General features: G+C 36.6%; 1 protein-coding gene across 7 annotated transcripts in view; it reads left to right on the forward strand.

The window, feature by feature from the left end:
- Window positions 1-16,143, forward strand: part of SPICE1 (spindle and centriole associated protein 1) — a 65,158-nt gene that overhangs the window by 12,665 nt on the left and 36,350 nt on the right. For all 7 annotated transcript variants that reach the window (XM_017547754.2, XM_017547757.2, XM_017547753.2 and 4 more), the window contains exons 4-7: window positions 3,183-3,326; window positions 8,182-8,275; window positions 9,006-9,112; window positions 12,990-13,108. In XM_017547754.2, coding sequence (XP_017403243.1) covers window positions 3,183-3,326; window positions 8,182-8,275; window positions 9,006-9,112; window positions 12,990-13,108 — 464 coding nt within the window. The remainder of the gene's footprint in view (window positions 1-3,182; window positions 3,327-8,181; window positions 8,276-9,005; window positions 9,113-12,989; window positions 13,109-16,143) is intronic.

Consider the following 16,143-nt stretch of genomic DNA (forward strand, 5'->3'; position numbering starts at 1 on the left):
AAAAAAAAAAAAAAAAAAACCTGTTCCAAGTGTATAGTTTGATGATTTTTGGTATATTCAGAGTTGTACAACATGAATGTTTTCATTACCCCAAAATGAAACCCTATATCCATTAACAGTCAGTCCTTGTGCCCAGTTCCTCCCAGTTTGTAGCAATGACCAATTTACTTCATGCTTTTATGTTATTTGCCTGTTCTGGATGTTTCATATGCATGGAATACAATATGTGGCCTTTTGTGTCTAACTTCTTTCTCTTAGTATAATGTTTTCAAGGTTCATCCCTGTCTTAGCATGTATCAGTCTCCACTCATTGCAGTCTCCACCTCCTGGGCTCAAGCCATCTCCACCTCAGCTTCTTGAGTACCTGGGACTACAGGTGCATGCCACCACACCTGGCTAATTTTTGTATTTTTTGCAGAAACAGGGCTTTGCTGTCTTGCTCAGGCTCTTCTCGAACTACTAGGCCTAAGGAACCTGCCCACCTCAACCTCCCAAAGTGCTGGGATTACAGGTGTTGGCCATCATGCCCAGCCCATATTAATTCTTTATTCCTTATAATTGTCAAATAATATTCCATTGTACGTATCCACCATTTTATTTATCTGTTGTTCAGTTGGTGGACATTTGCATTGTTTCTGCTTTTGCATTGTTAGGAATAATGCTGCTGTGAACGTTCATGTACAAGTTTTGTGCGAACGTATATTATCAGTTCTTTTATATGTATACATCTAGGAGTAGAATTGCTGAGTCATATGATTTCTCCATACTAACTTTGAATAATTATCAAACTGTTTTACAAAGTGGCTGCACCATTTACATCCCCACCAGCATCTATGAGGCTTCCAGTTTCCCCACGTTGTTGCTACTGTCACCTTTTTCATTTTAGTTCTCTTAGTAGGTGTAAAGTGCTATCTCATTTTGGTTGCAATTTGCATTTCCCTAATGACAGATGATGTTAAGCATCCTTTGATATACTTTTTGGCCATTTGTAATATATTCTTTGGAGAAATGTCTATTCAAATACCTTAGTAATTTAAAAATTGGATTATTTGTGCTTTTATTGTTGAGTTATAAAAATTATGTATTCTGGATATAAATTTCTTATCAGATACGATTTGCAAATATTTTCTCCCATTTTCTTAGTTCTTTTTTCAGTTTCTTGATGGTGTCCTTTAAGCTGGAAAGTTTTTAATTTTGATGAAGTCAAATTTACATGTTTTTTATTTTTTCACTAGAGATTTTAGTGTCATGTTTAACAAACTGTTACCTAACCCAAGGTTCACAAAGGTATACTCCTATGTTTTCTTTTAAGAGTTTTATAATTGTAGCTCTTATATGTAGAACTGTGATTAATTTTAAGTTAATTTTTCTGTATGGTGTATGGTAGGAGGGGGGCCCAACTCTATTTTTTGCTAAGGGATAATCATTGTTCAAACAGCTAAATTTATTGGAAAGCCTTTTTTTTCCCCATTGAATTATCTTGGAACTCTTGTTGAAAAATCGCTTGTCTATAAATATAAATGTTTATTCAGCACTCTCAGTTATATCCCACTTATTTGTCGATCCTTATGCCAGTACCACACTGTCTTGATTACTATAGTTTTATAGTAAGTTTGAAGTCCTGTTTTTTGAAACTGACAAATTATCTCCTCTAAACTATTGTTGGTCTTACTATCTAACTAAGGCGTTGAGTAAATGACATCTAATTCATGTAATTTGTCTTTATATGGATATGGTCAATCTCCACAGGCAGATTATTAATGCTTTTGAGAGATACAGACCATATCCTATACATCTTTGTGTACCTGGCAGCTTTAATCCTAGTAGGTGCTCATTAACTATTTATTGAGAATAATAGTGATGCCCAACTGACTTAACGTTTTTTAAATGAAAAATTTCAAACTCATGGGAAAACAGAGACAAGAATAGAAATAACTACTATGTACTGTTCACCCAGATACAACAGTTATTAAAAATTTGCCATAGTTGCTTCCTTTATCTTACCTTTTTCTTTTTTCACTGAAATATTTTAAAGCAAATTCAAGAGAATACATCGTTTTGTGCTTACATATTCAGTTTGCATTTTAAAAAATACGTCTTTTTTTTTTTTCAACATAATCACAGTGCCATTATTACATCCAACAAAAGTAAATATAATTTTTTGGTATCACCTAATACTCAGCCCATATTCAAATCTCCTCAATTGTCTAAAAAAAGTCATCTTCATTTGTTTTTTGTGAGTCAGAATCCATGTGTTATATTTGTGGTTGTTTCTTTAATGGATTGATTTCCTATTTACTGGAGAAAACTCAGCAGTACATTTTATCATATATGTTCATGTTCATAGTTCTGAATACTAGAGTGCTTGTAAAACCAAATATCTTATTTTTAGCCATCTTAGTGAACCCTCTCCTCTAACACTTAAGACCTGTGGCTCATATCTCTATATCTCTTCTTGTACTTCAGGAACTCTACTTCCCTGACTTCTGTATTTTCAGTGACCTACTTCCACACAAAGCCATTGAAGGGCTATGAACACACTGCATTATTAGTTCTTGGTGGTGATGTGATTATCACGAAATGAGTGTGTCTTTGCTAAAGATGACTCAGTGGATTTTGTACCCTTTACATTGTGCTCAATGTGTGTGTATGTTAAAAAAAAAAAAAGCTGATTTTGACCCATGAATTGATTTTATCATCCATTAAATGAGCCCCAGCCTGTGGTTTGAAAAACACTAGCTTTCTGGATAGTCTTGCAGAAAGGTAGTAGAAATTGATATTTCTTTCAGTGTATCTTTTAGGTGGGTTTACCAGTTCTATGTACTTATTTCTTGAAGATCATTTTTGAAAATTTAGGGGACTGAAAATTTTGGCTGTGAATATATATAAATATGCATATATTGGACCAGAAGAAGTTTAAAAAGTGACAAACTAGAGTAGGTGGTCTCACCATCTGAATAGGCCACTTCTTCATGTCTAAAACGTTCCTTTATGTTATACTCATGTGCACACACACACACACACACACATATATTTTATTGCACTTTAGGTTCTGGGGTACATGTGCAGAACGTGCAGGATTTTTGCATAGGTACATACATGGCAATGTGGTTTGCTGCCTCCATCCCCCTGTTACCTATATCTGGCATTTCTCCCGTTATGTTCTTTTCTCTTCTATATAGGTACGTCGTCATGAAATACACAAATCAAAGAATAGAGCTTTAGTACACTGGGAACTCCAAGAAAAAGCTTTGAAGAGAAAGTTGAGGAAGCAGAAACCAGAAGCTTCAAATCTGGAGAAAAGAAGATTGTCTATCATGAAGGAGGTAATGCTAAACTGCATTAGAGTTAGAAAAAAGAGATAAATAGGGTTCTTTGTTTTTCCCCTCAATTTGATTCACGTTGGAGTGACTCTAGTAATCACTGCATTCTTATTCAGTAATCTACATGTGGACTTCAAAAAAAAAAGCAACAGAGTGATTGGAGTCTAGTTTGGTGGTTTGAATTTCTGTTCTACAACATACAGTACTAGCTATGTGACCCTCAGTAAATTATTTAACTTCTTAGCTTGAATTTTCCCACATTTTAAATTATTATTTGGTTGTATTTTTAGGAGATTTCAGTGGTATACTTACAAAGTGATGAGCACAATCTTTTCTTATTCCTCCTTTTGTATGTAAGCTGCTATAATTATTTTTCTTAGTTCAACAGCAGTGCTGTTAGATTACTTTGAAAAAAAAGAACATAATAATGTTGTATGTTTGTCCAACTGAGTAGTAAGCAACTTGTCTTTGGCTTAACCTTTTGCCAGACATGGGTGTTTGGATAAGTAATCAGATATGTAGGGATAAACAATATGGGAAATAAGAGGAAACTACAGCAAATAATCTTTTAAAATTTGAGCTGAAGTCATTGTAAAGGAATGTGCTTTGTCTGGAGTGTTGCTTCTTGTTCAGATTGAAGCTTATGTACAGCACTTAGCTATCTGACCTTTCATGGCAGCTTTGAATTATACATTGTTTTTTGAGCAATTTGTTAGGCTTCTTACTGAAATAAAGTCTCAGTCTTAGAGATACCGGAAAGAATAATATCTCCCAAATAAATGTTTACATGAACTTGAGAAAAGAACAGTGGCTTGATTGAGAGAATGCTTCTTTACAGATTTACCTTTTGGTGATCTTGGACAAGTCACATACGTTTAAATGCTGTGTGGTAATTCTCAGTGAAAGGTGTGAAAATACAGATCTGACCATGAAGAAAGGCAGCCTGCTTGGATTGCATCAGACTCTGGGCTTTTATTTCCTTTCTCTATGGTTCCTGCTAATGTCCTGAATTTCTCATATAAGTTATAGATGTGGTAGAAGAAGGTGTTTAAAGAAGGGTGGTGAGAGAGGATAAGTGACATTTCTTTGCCTTCTTTTTGTAGATCTGCTGCCGCAGGCACTAGTGTAGTTGTTCTCAACTCTCACTGCACATTACAGTCAGTCAGGGTCAAGAAGCTCCATTAAAAAAATGTGTAACAGCTGGGCATGGCGGCTCATGCCTGTAATCCCAGCATTTTGGGAGGCCAAGGCAGGCGGATCACCTGAAGTCAGGAGTTCAAGACCAGCCTGGCCAACATGGTGAAACCTGTCTCTACAAAAACACAAAAATTAGCCAGCCATGGTGGCTGGTGCCTGTAATCCCAACTACTTGGGAGGCTGAAGTGGGAGAATCGCTTGAACCCGGGAGGCAGAGGTTGTGCTGAGATTGTGCCATTGCACTTCAGCCTGTCTCAAAAACACCACCACCACCAAAAAACCCCCAAAATTAGCTGGGCGCAGTGGTGAGTGCCTGTAGTCCCAGCTACTCGGGAGGCTAAGGTAGAACGATTGCTTCAGCCCAGGTTGCAGTGAGTCAAGACCGTGCCATTACACTCCAGCCTGGGCAATAAAGTGACAATCTGTCTCAAAAAGAAAAAAACAACAACAACAAAAAAAACCTCTCTGTATCTGTATAACTATATCTGGATTCTGTACCCAGAGATTCAGATTTAGTTGGCCTGGGATGTGGCCCTAGGTAGGTGTGCTTTAGAGAGCTCCTATGTAATTTTAATGTGCTACAGGGATTGAGAACCTCCTCTTATTGGGACTCAGGCATTTTCTCTTTACTAGCATTTCTTGGAGATGATTCCCTGTCAGCACTTAAGACATCTACTTTTTCTTTTTATTGGCCAGTAGCATATAGATGTACCACATTTATCCAGTGCTTTATTGGTGAACACTTAGGTTGTGTATTAGAGTACAGTTTAAGCTTCTGGAAATAAAAAAAGAACTTACTATATGTTTTGTTTTAAACAAATTTATTCCTGTTTCATGAAACAGTTGAGAGGAAAGTGGTAGCTGGTAGGGAACTCTGCAGTCCTTTATTACATGGCTTGTTTCTGAATACAAAATGGCCATAGCAGCTTCCTTTAGTTATATGCCAGCCAGCAGGAAACAGGAAGAACAGTGTATGCTACTCCTATTACATATATCCTGTTGGCCAGAAAGTCAGCACGTGGCCATTCCCACCGACGAAGATGGTTGGGAAATCCAGCCCTGTAATTGGCTAAAATGCAGGAGTTCTGCCGTTCAAGGAGAAACAAAAAGAACATTGCCGGATACTTAAGTAGTAGTGTCAGTTACCCACAAATTGTTTTCTATCTTGATACTATCAATAATGTAATAAATATCCTTGAAAATGTTTTTGGGTACACATATATTTGTAGGATAAATTCTTAAAAGTAGAATTGCTTAGTCAATGGATATGTGCATCTTTTATTTCAGTGTTGCTAAATTTGCAATGTCTCTGTTTAAGGGATGCAGTCAGTGGACCAAAGGCAGAGGCCTTCTTAGACATATCCACATAAGCTTAATCATTATCTATTAATGCTAACAGAACCCATCCACCTGAAGCTGGACTCATAGGTGAACATAAATTAAGAGAAAGCTATTTGGCCTGCATAATCTTCTATTTCATTTGCTGTAAGATGTACCCATGCCATGGGAATCAAGCAAATTAGAGTTCCCTCTCAGGGAGAGGGAGGCTTTCATAAAGATCTTATAAATCCCCAAAATGTAATAACTCCTAAAGTCTCTTTGTAATTTCCCAGTTCCACCTGGTGTCTATTACCATGGTACAAAAGGGCTAAGATGACAAAGTTTCTGATAATTTTTTTTTTTTTTGCAGAGACTTTGATCCTTTGAAAATCCATCATGTGTACCACCAGTTACAGGTTTAAGTTTGTGCTCTGCAAACTCATTTGAGGAGTAATATATACAGTTAGGCTTGTAGAGATCAGTTTACCTATCAAGAGGATGGGCTTTATGAGAGGAGTTATAAATCTAGAAAGAAGAAATAAAAGCCAATACACTGATCTTTGGCCACTCAAACCATTTTTTCTCAAGGGCAGAGACTAAACAGGGATATCCAATCTTTTGGTTTCCCTGGGGCACACTGGAAAAAGAATTGTCTTGGGCCACACATAAAATACACTAACTAATGACAGCTGATGAGCTAAAAAAAAAAAAAGTTGCAAAAAAACCTAATAATGTTTTAAGAAAATTTACAAACTTGTGTTAGGCTGCATTCAAAGCCATCCTGTACCACGGGTTGGGCAAGCTTGGACTAGCAGAAGGTGTCAGATAATGGCTTTTACATGAGACCTCATTATAAAAAAAAATTAGATCTCAATATGGTTAATAAGATTATTACTTATAATCTTTAGGTGTCAGTTCTGTTTCTTTATTTTGATAGGTCAATGCTTTTTAAAAAAATAATAAACTCAAAATTGTTTTTGGAAATAAGCTTTGTGTAATTTTTTTAGTGTAGTGAAAGATTATACTCATTCATTCACATTCTTTTCTTAAGCTCATAATTACTTGTACTTGGAAGATGGCTAAGCTCATAATTGTTCCCACTTGGTTTGTGGGATAATATAAATTCTCAAACATCTCCAGATATAGCAAAATTCTCAAACATCTCTAGAGTGGTATAAAGGTTTTCAGTGAGTTCATATCCATATAACACCCTTGTAGATCTGGGGAAGGGTTGTTGACTGGGACTAGCATTTCAGTCTTCTGGCTCTAACTGTGCTCTTGACCTGATACCATTCCAAAGCTTACTCTTTGTGGAAGGAATAAATTTAGGGCTTTATTTTCACTGAGCCTGCCAACTTGATTGGTTATAGCAGGAGAAGAAAGGGAAAAATTAAGAATGTGACTCTTGTTATTTTTCTTTCTGCGTCCTAAAACAATAACTGAGGTCACATTATGTATGTGCTTGATTCTGTTGTATAGAGAAATTCTGTTAAGAGTATTTGTTACCAGATGTTTTATCAGTTTGAGTCTGTGTTGTAAACTGAGCAGTTTCCAAGTACTTTTAACTTAAGAATGCCATCTGGTGGTGGTGCATAGAGAATTATTTGGCTTTTATTCTAGCCTGTGGCCTTGCTTATAATATATATGAAAGTTCCTAAATTGAAAGTGATAATCAGAGGCACTACTGTAGTGGTAGTTTTGTGTTTCTACCTCTCCAGGGTAAAAAACTGACCTGTTTTTAAACACAGAAGCATCACATTTTTTGTTAAATCCTAAAACTCATGTCTTATGTTTTTAAAGTTGTAGGTCATGACAAATTAGTGGATTCTGAATTCACTCTAGTGGTTGAAACACCTTCTAAGTTTATAGCTCAGAGATTCATATCTTTAATCTGTGTTTTTCAAACTATGGATTATAATTTGTTAATGAATTGTGAAGTTAGTGGGTTGCAGCCAACATTTTAAAAATGGAATTGATGTTAAGAAAATATGCTTCTCATGGAGCAAGGTTAATTAAAATGTGTGTGTGTGTGTGTGTGTGTGTGTGTGTGTGTGTGTGTGTACACACACAAATATATGTATGTAAAAATATATATTTACGTGTATGTAAATGTCATGGGTCACAATTTAATTGTATTTCTTTGGAGTCAAGCATTTGAAAGCCACTAATTGTTTTCATAGCCCCATCTACTGGTACTTAAGGATATTGCTACTGAAGGATTTTAGGAAGGTAGTCTGGTTATTTTCATGCTCCACGCCTTTTTATGGTCTTTTCTTTTGCAATTCGAAAAGTAAATATATGTTTATCTGAATAATCATATTTGTCATTAACATGTATCTAGATTCTTTCTGATCAATATCAGATGCAGGATGTATTGGAGAAATCTGATCATCTGATAGCTGCAGCAAAAGAGCTGTTTCCTCGTAGGCGAACAGGTATTCAATTCAAACAAAAGCTTCTCTTCCTTATTAAATTATAGCCCACAACTGACTATTTGGAAGAACTTACAGGCCTTTCTTAGGCATCATATTTATATTACAAGTATTGTAGGGTGGATTTTCAAGGGTTTTTAGGGTTAGGGTTATTATAATCTCTTTCCATAAGAATATTAACTACTTGTATTTCAAATAATTCAGCTAAGGAAAAGTAAATTGTTTTAATCAACTAAAATATCTTGTGTAAAGGATTTTGTAATTTTAAAATGACTTGAGTAAAGCTTAGTTTGAAACCTAAAGCAACTTCAGTTTCTCAGAGGAACGTTGCCTCTTGTCAGATGCACGCATTATTTATTTTAATGTGTGTATAGTTCATTTTTTATTTTCTAGAAACATCATTGGTTTTTCATATAATGTTTGAATTCTGGCTTAGTAATTTATTAATGTTACTGTGGGCTAGTTATTTAAAGTCTGTGAGTTTCAGTTTACTGATCTGTAAAATAATATTAGTACTTATAGGGTTTTGTGAGGGTAGAATGAGTTAATAGATGTAAGTACATTTAGAACAGTGCCTGGCATATAGTAAGCACTACATTAATGTGAGCTGCTGTTTAAGATTTTCATATGATGATCAAGTATGGGGCAGTATATAGAGTATATGCAGTATAGAGCTTGTGAAGTCAATTTAGTTAAATGAAACAAATCATCAGAACTTCTTTTCCTTTTGCAGGGTTTCCAAATATAACAGTGGCTCCTGATTCCTCTCAGAGCCCCATTGTGGTAAATCAAGACCCTGTCACCCAATCTATCTTTAATGAGTCTGTCATAGAACCTCAGGTAATGTGCTGTACTCACAGATATAACACTCATGCTAAAAGGAAGTTTAGATTGATATAGGCCTTGTAGTATACATTTTAAAAGTTTAAATATCAACAAATGCTACTTGTGGTGGCTAGATTTGCATTTACTTAAGTGTATTGCACTTTCTGTGAGAAATGTTTGTACCGAATAAGACTGGATGATAATAGCTAAAATTTATTGAGTGCTTTCCTAGTAGGTGTATATACTGTTGTTATCCCCGTTTGGCAGATGAGGAAACCGAAGCTGAGAAAAATTAAGTGACTTGCCAAGATTACATAGTTTGCATCAAAGATGGGATTCAAATCTAGGCCATGTGGCTCCACAAGACTGCCGTTGATCATTATGGAAATAGCAGGGAGCCTTTCCACTTGGAGTAAGGTGATCCCAGGGAGTTGCAAGATCCAATACCGAGAGCCAGCTCAGCCGTAGAGACCCCCACCCAGGCGGCGCAGAAGGAACTGAGAGGCAGACACTAAGAATAGCAAAGTGGGACTATCCGAGGGGCCAGCAGCCTTCTGAGCTGAGAGCCTCAGGGGCTGACTGTATTCTAGACTGAAGGCCTCGAATAGACTCTGACCCACACAGTTATTCTCTCTGAACAGGTGATTATTATTAAGAAACAGATGTTTGGTATTTCCTCATAACACAAAATATGCCAAGTAGGCAGCGGGTGCCGGCTTACCACTGAACTCATACAAACTGTAAAGTATTCTCCATGAGGGAGCCACGGGGGCAGGGTCAGATATCTTGAAGAATTGTTTTAACCTGTGTATGATATTGATACATTGTCCTGCCACTTTGGAATGCCTGAAGTAGTTTTCTTGGGGAGGGCGGGGTGGGGAGGGTGGTGCTACGTTTTCCTTGCCATCATTCTTCTTAGCAAGCAATATATTTTACCATACACTCAGCATTTCTCAATATTCATAAACTTAGCATTTCTCAGTATCAATATTCATAAACTTAACATTTCTCAGCAGTCCAGAATCATAAAAGATATATTTATTGTTTCATACGTCTAAAGACAATTAAGTAAAATGTTACACATATTTTAAATAGCCATATTTATTTCAGTCATACTTTAAGCACTTTTTCGGTTATTTGGAGCCTGGAAACAAGTATACAATGTATCCCAGAAACATGGAATAAAGCAGTCAGATTTTATTGTGTTTAAGAGTCTATTCTCACACCTGAGCCTATTACTGTTAATACAGCAGTAGAATTTCAAATTAATGTTACTGATACAACTAATTTACGTACCTGGTTTAAGTTCTTTCTCAATTTACAGCTGATAGCAGATGAAAAACAGTGATGGGGGCCTCTCAAAGCAGAGGTAGCAGAGAAGAATGTCGGTGAGGGAGGAGAGAGAAGACACCTTAATAGATAAGCAGAGGACCACTATACATCAGAAAGGAAATTGGTGTTGCTATAGATAATCTTGAGTCACCAAGCAAAAATGAAATTGTTACTGTATTACTTAAGTTCTCTGGGAATTTCTTCATCCATATAGGAATTAGTGAGACTGAACCTAAGCACTTATTCATCATGTAGTATTTCAGATCATGTACTAGATGCTAGGATACATAGATGATTAAGGCATGTCTCTGTCATTGGGTTGGGGAAGTAGCAAGATTTGAGGTTAGAGAGACAAGCTGGACCTAGGTCCTGAAGGGCTAAGGACTGGAAAGTAAAAGTAGAGCCACTGAAGGATTTTAAAGAGAAGTCATGATGAGATCCAGTATAGTGTGGGAGATGGATTGGGAAGGGACAAGACTGGAGAGAGGGTCTGGTATGAAGACTTGGTGGGCATCTTAGAAGTGGTGAGGACCTGACCCAAAGTAGTGCCAGTAGGGAAGGAAATAGAGGAGAGTAGGGATAGACTTGAGAGTGGTTAAAATGAGGTAGAGTTGGCAGGATTGGGTGACCTATAGGACAGGACAGGGGAGAAAGGAGGATAACTCCTCATTTGCTGGCTTGAGCATTTGAGTAGATGGTGACACTGTTCATTGTCTTAGGTAATATTGGCAGGAACAAAGTATCTGGAAGAATGGTGGGAGGGGTTCTGAAGCTGTTCAGTTTGGACCTATTGAGTAGGGATATCTTGTTTTTGAGACAGGGTCTTGGTATGTCACTCAGGCTGGAATGCAGTGGCACAATCATGACTCACTGCAGACTCCATCTCCTGGGCTCAAGCAGTCCTCCTGCCTCAGCCTCCTGAGTAGCTGATACTACAGGTGCACGCCACCACGCCTGCTTAATTTTTTGTATATTTGGTAGAGATGAGGTTTTGCCATGTTGCCCAAGTTGATCTCAAACTCCTGGGCTCAAGCCATCCTCCTGCCTCTTAAAATGCTAAGGTTATAGGAATGAGCTACTGTGCCTGGCCAGAACAGGGATATCTTATAGTCCAGTTGAAGATGAATGTCTAGGGCTTAGGGCAGATCTGGTTGTGAAGATAGATGTTTGGAAACTAATAGCATTTCATTTGTAGTTACAGCTTTGGAATTAGATATAACCACTCAAAGTGGATCAGATGAGGGGAGAAAAGGTTGATATAGGCTTTGTGGTAAACATTTTAAAAGTTTAAATATCAACAAATGCTGGTTGTGGTTGCTAGATTTGCTCTTTCTTTAGTGTATTGCACTTTCTATGTGTAACGTTTCTACCAAACAAGATAAGACTGGATAATAATAGCTGAGATTTATTGAGTGCTTACCTAGCAGGTGTGATGTGACTTTAGTCACATCAGATATAAGGAAAGGGTAGAAACATAAGATCAGTAAAGGTGATTGGGAAGGAATGGCCAGAAGAGTAGGAGAAAATCTAAGAAAATACAGTATTATGGGAGTTAAAGGAAATGTGTATCAAGTAGATTTTTTTTTTTTTTTTTTTTTAAAGAGGGATTTGTTTTTTAGGAAGAAAACCCTGGCTGTGGTCTGTGTGCTGATTTTTAGTTTTAATAGCTTTTAGAATACTTGAATGTACGTCATAAACTAGACATTGAGATATTCATGTAACTATTAAGTTGAAGGTTAAAGAAATAAACCTGAAAAACCAAATGTATTTTTTTTCTTTTTTTTTGAGGCAGGGTCTCGTTCTGTTGCCCAGGCTGGAATGCAGTGGCACAATCACAACTCACTGCAACCTTGACCTTCCTGGGCTCAGGTTGTCCTTTCTCCTCAGCCTCCTGAGTAGCTGAGACTATAGGCATGGGCTATCTCTCTTGAGTAATTTTTGTATTTTTTAATAGAGATATGGTTTTGCTGTTTTGTTCAGGCTGGTCTTCAACTCCTGGGCTCAAGTGATCCATCCACCTTAGCCTCCCAAAGTGCTGGAATTACAGGCATGAGCCACCACACCTGGCCAAGTAGATTTTAAAGGAAAGAAATGAGTGATCAGAAAACTAAGGGAAGACAAAGACAGACATATCCATTTGATTTAGGAGTAAGAGTGTTGAAGTTGACCTTATAGAGAGCAGATTAAGTAGAGCAGTAGGGCAGAAGCGGAGTTGCAGGGCGTAGGTGGTGAGTGAGGAGGGCGGAACAACTCTTTTAAGAAGTTTGGTGGTAGAAGAAAGAAGATATATATAGCTTAAGATAAGTATAGGGTCAGGGTAAGATGGGAGAGGCTTGCTCACGTTTAAATGTTGGTCAACTGAAGCCACTACAGAGAGAGGTTGAAAATGTGGTAGAGAGACAGGATAATTGATAGGAGTGGAAGAATGTGAGAGGATTTGTGTTCTAGAACATGTGGAGGGCTTAGGAGAAGGGACCTCTTTTCTGTTATGACAAAAAAAAAAAGAGTATGAGTGTATATATACTCAACTTGTGCTGTTTTTATTGTTTTGTTGAGACAGGCTCTTAATGATGTAGATGGTGAAGAAGAAGGAACTGTGAATAGCCAGTCAGGAGAAAGTGAGAATGAGAATGAGTTTGATAACTCTCTCAACTCTCAGTCTAACACGAATACAGACAGGTATGTATATATGGCATAAATATTTATAGCTTCTAGCTTTTTTCCATGGCCATTTCAGCGTTTGTTTATTGCATCATTTTTTATTAAATGGGAGTTTACTTTTGTTTAAAAATGTTATTTTGATATTTCAAAATAATTTGCAGGGGTATTATAAAAAGCTCTTACATACTCTTTACTGTGATTCATCAATTATTAACATTTTCCACATTTGTTTTATCATTTTATCTCCTTTTCTGAGATGCATGCTTGCACATTTGCACCCTAATACGTAGTTTTTTTATCCCTCATCTATCTCTCGCCCTTCTCCTTCTGAGTGTCCAAAGTCTGTTATATCACTCCTTATGCCTTGCATACCCATAGCTTAGCTCCTTAGAAAGTGAGAACATGCGGAATTTGGTTTTCCATTCCTGAGTTCCTTCACTTAGCATAATGGTCTCCAACTCCATCCAAGTTGCTGCAGAAGACATTATTTTTTGTGTGGGTGTGTGTGGTTGAATAGTATTCCATAGTGTACCTATAGCACATTTTCTTTATCTACCCATTGTTTGATGGGCACTTAGGTTCCATATCTTTGCAGTTGACACACATTGCTAAAGAACCATTTGGAAGTAAGTTTCATACTTCATATTTCTTTATCCCTAAATACTTCAGTGTGTGCTTCCTTAGAAAAAGAGCATTCATTCAGATAAAATCAGTACAATGACCACAATCAGGAAATTACATTGATTTAATGCTATTATCTAATCTATAGACCTTATTTAGATTTCTCCAGTTGTCCCAGTAATGTTATTTATGTTGTTTTAAATGATTGAAGAAACAATCATAATCACTTACTGTATTTAGCTTTCATGTCTTTCATTTAAAAAAAATCTGGAATCTCCTAAAATATAATCTTAGTGTTTCATTGCTTTTTATGACATTTTTATGGTTTTGAAGAAGTACAGGGCAGTTATTTTGCAGAATTCTCTCTAACTTGACTTTGTTTTATAATTTCTTCATTATTAGACTCAGCTTACTTATACATTTTGGGCAGGAATACCCCTAAAGTGATGCTAAGTCATCAGTGCATCATATTAAGAGGCAGTGATACCTTGGTTTCATTATTGGTGCTGTTAATTTTCATTGTTTGGTTACAGTGATATCTGCCACGTTCCTTCAATGGATTATACTCTGTTTTATCTTTTATTTATTTTGATGTTCACTTGTCACATATTTGGGAGCTTCTTCAAGTAATTCCTGTGTCCTTTTAACATATCTTCTTTAACATTTGATTTCTGGCACAACATAGCTCTTATACTTTGTCTTCCCATTCCCTAGACTCAACCATTTCTTCAAGAATCCTTGGTTCCTTTCATTAAAGGAGGGTGTTTAGAAGTCAAGATCTAAGTATTAGATGTGCTTATTGACCCTGGCATAATGGTTTTTAGACCAACAGATACATATATATGCACTCATACATATATACCTGTAGTCATATGTATATGAACATATCTATATTAGTATCTAGCTTTCCGTCTATTTAGCTATAAATCATGAATTTACACTGATAGCTCCAAGTCCAATTTAACACTACTAGTTTTATCTTGGTCCTCTTTTATTCCATATTTGTATCGCTCTTCTTTAACACTGAGCAGCATGTCTCTTAGCATTACGCAAGTATATTGATTCATATTCAATCCTGCAATACATAGAAAGGGGTTTTGGAATTGCTGCACCCATACTACTGCAAAAATAAACCTACTAAGTAGAGTTCAAGATTATTAGCAGATTTTTAAAAGGTTATTGTGTTCGTTTGAAATATAATTAGGTTCATTTGTTTCTATTTGTATTCAGTTTTAGGTTTTTACCTCTCTTCTTGACAAAATTATATAAAAAGATGTTTTCAGGGTAGAGTCATCATCCTCCGTCCCTCCTAACTAGTTCCCATCTGCCCTTACTCTTGTAGGTAACCAGTTTCCTTAGTTTTAAAATTTATTCTTTCTGTGTTTCTTTTTATAAATGTAAGCAGATACATATACCCTTATTTTCTCTTCTTTCTTATGTTAAAGATAACATACTATATTTGCTTTTATTTTACTTTAATTGACAATAAATGTGCATGTTCATGGGGTACATAGATGTTTTGATACATGTAATGTTTAGTGATCAGATTGGGATAATTAACATATCCGTCTATATTTGCTTTTACCCCTTAATAATATATGCTAGAAATCTCCCCATAGCTGTTTATAAGTTTACAGAGGTATTTTTTCCCTTCATTTTTATAACAAAATGAAACAGTTACATAGTACTAAATTGTATGAATGTGCCATAGTTTATTTGACCATTCTCATATATATATGGTCATTTAGGTTATTTTCAGTTTTTTATTTTATTTTTATTTTTTGAGGTAGAGTCTCATATTGCTCAGGCTGGAGTGCAGTGGTGCCATCTTGGTTCACTGCAACCTCCGCCTCCCGGGTTCAAGTGATCCCCTGTATCAGCTTCCCAAGTAACTGGGATTACAGGCATGTGTCCACCAGGCCTAGCTAATTTTGTATTTTTGGTAGAGACAGGGTTTCACCATGTTGGCCAGGCTGGTCCTGAACTCCTGACCTAAGGTGATCTACCCACCTTGGCCTCCCAAAGTGTTGGGATTACAGATGTGAGCCACCGAGTCCGGCCATTTTCAGTATTTTATAATTACAAAAACACTGCAGTGAATAACCTTGTGTATATGTATAATAATACAGGAGGTCTTTATTTAGGATAAATTGTTAGAAGTGGGATTTTGGGGTTAAAGGGTAAATGCCATGTTAATTCTGCTTTATGAAGGTTATAATATTTTGTATTCTCCCTGGCAAAATAATGAGTGGCCAGCAGAGTATGTTGTCAGGTTTTGATTTTTGCTAATAATATCATAGGTGTGAGCTGGGCACGGTGGCTTGTGCCTGTAATAGCAACTACTACTCAGGAGGCTGAGCTTGGAGGATCACTTGAGCCCAGAAGTTTGAGTCAAGCCTGGGCAACATAGCGACAGTCTGTCTCTAACTTCA

The sequence above is a fragment of the Cebus imitator genome, unplaced genomic scaffold (assembly GCF_001604975.1).
Source record: "Cebus imitator isolate Cc_AM_T3 unplaced genomic scaffold, Cebus_imitator-1.0 Scaffold201, whole genome shotgun sequence".
NCBI lineage: Eukaryota > Metazoa > Chordata > Mammalia > Primates > Cebidae > Cebus > Cebus imitator.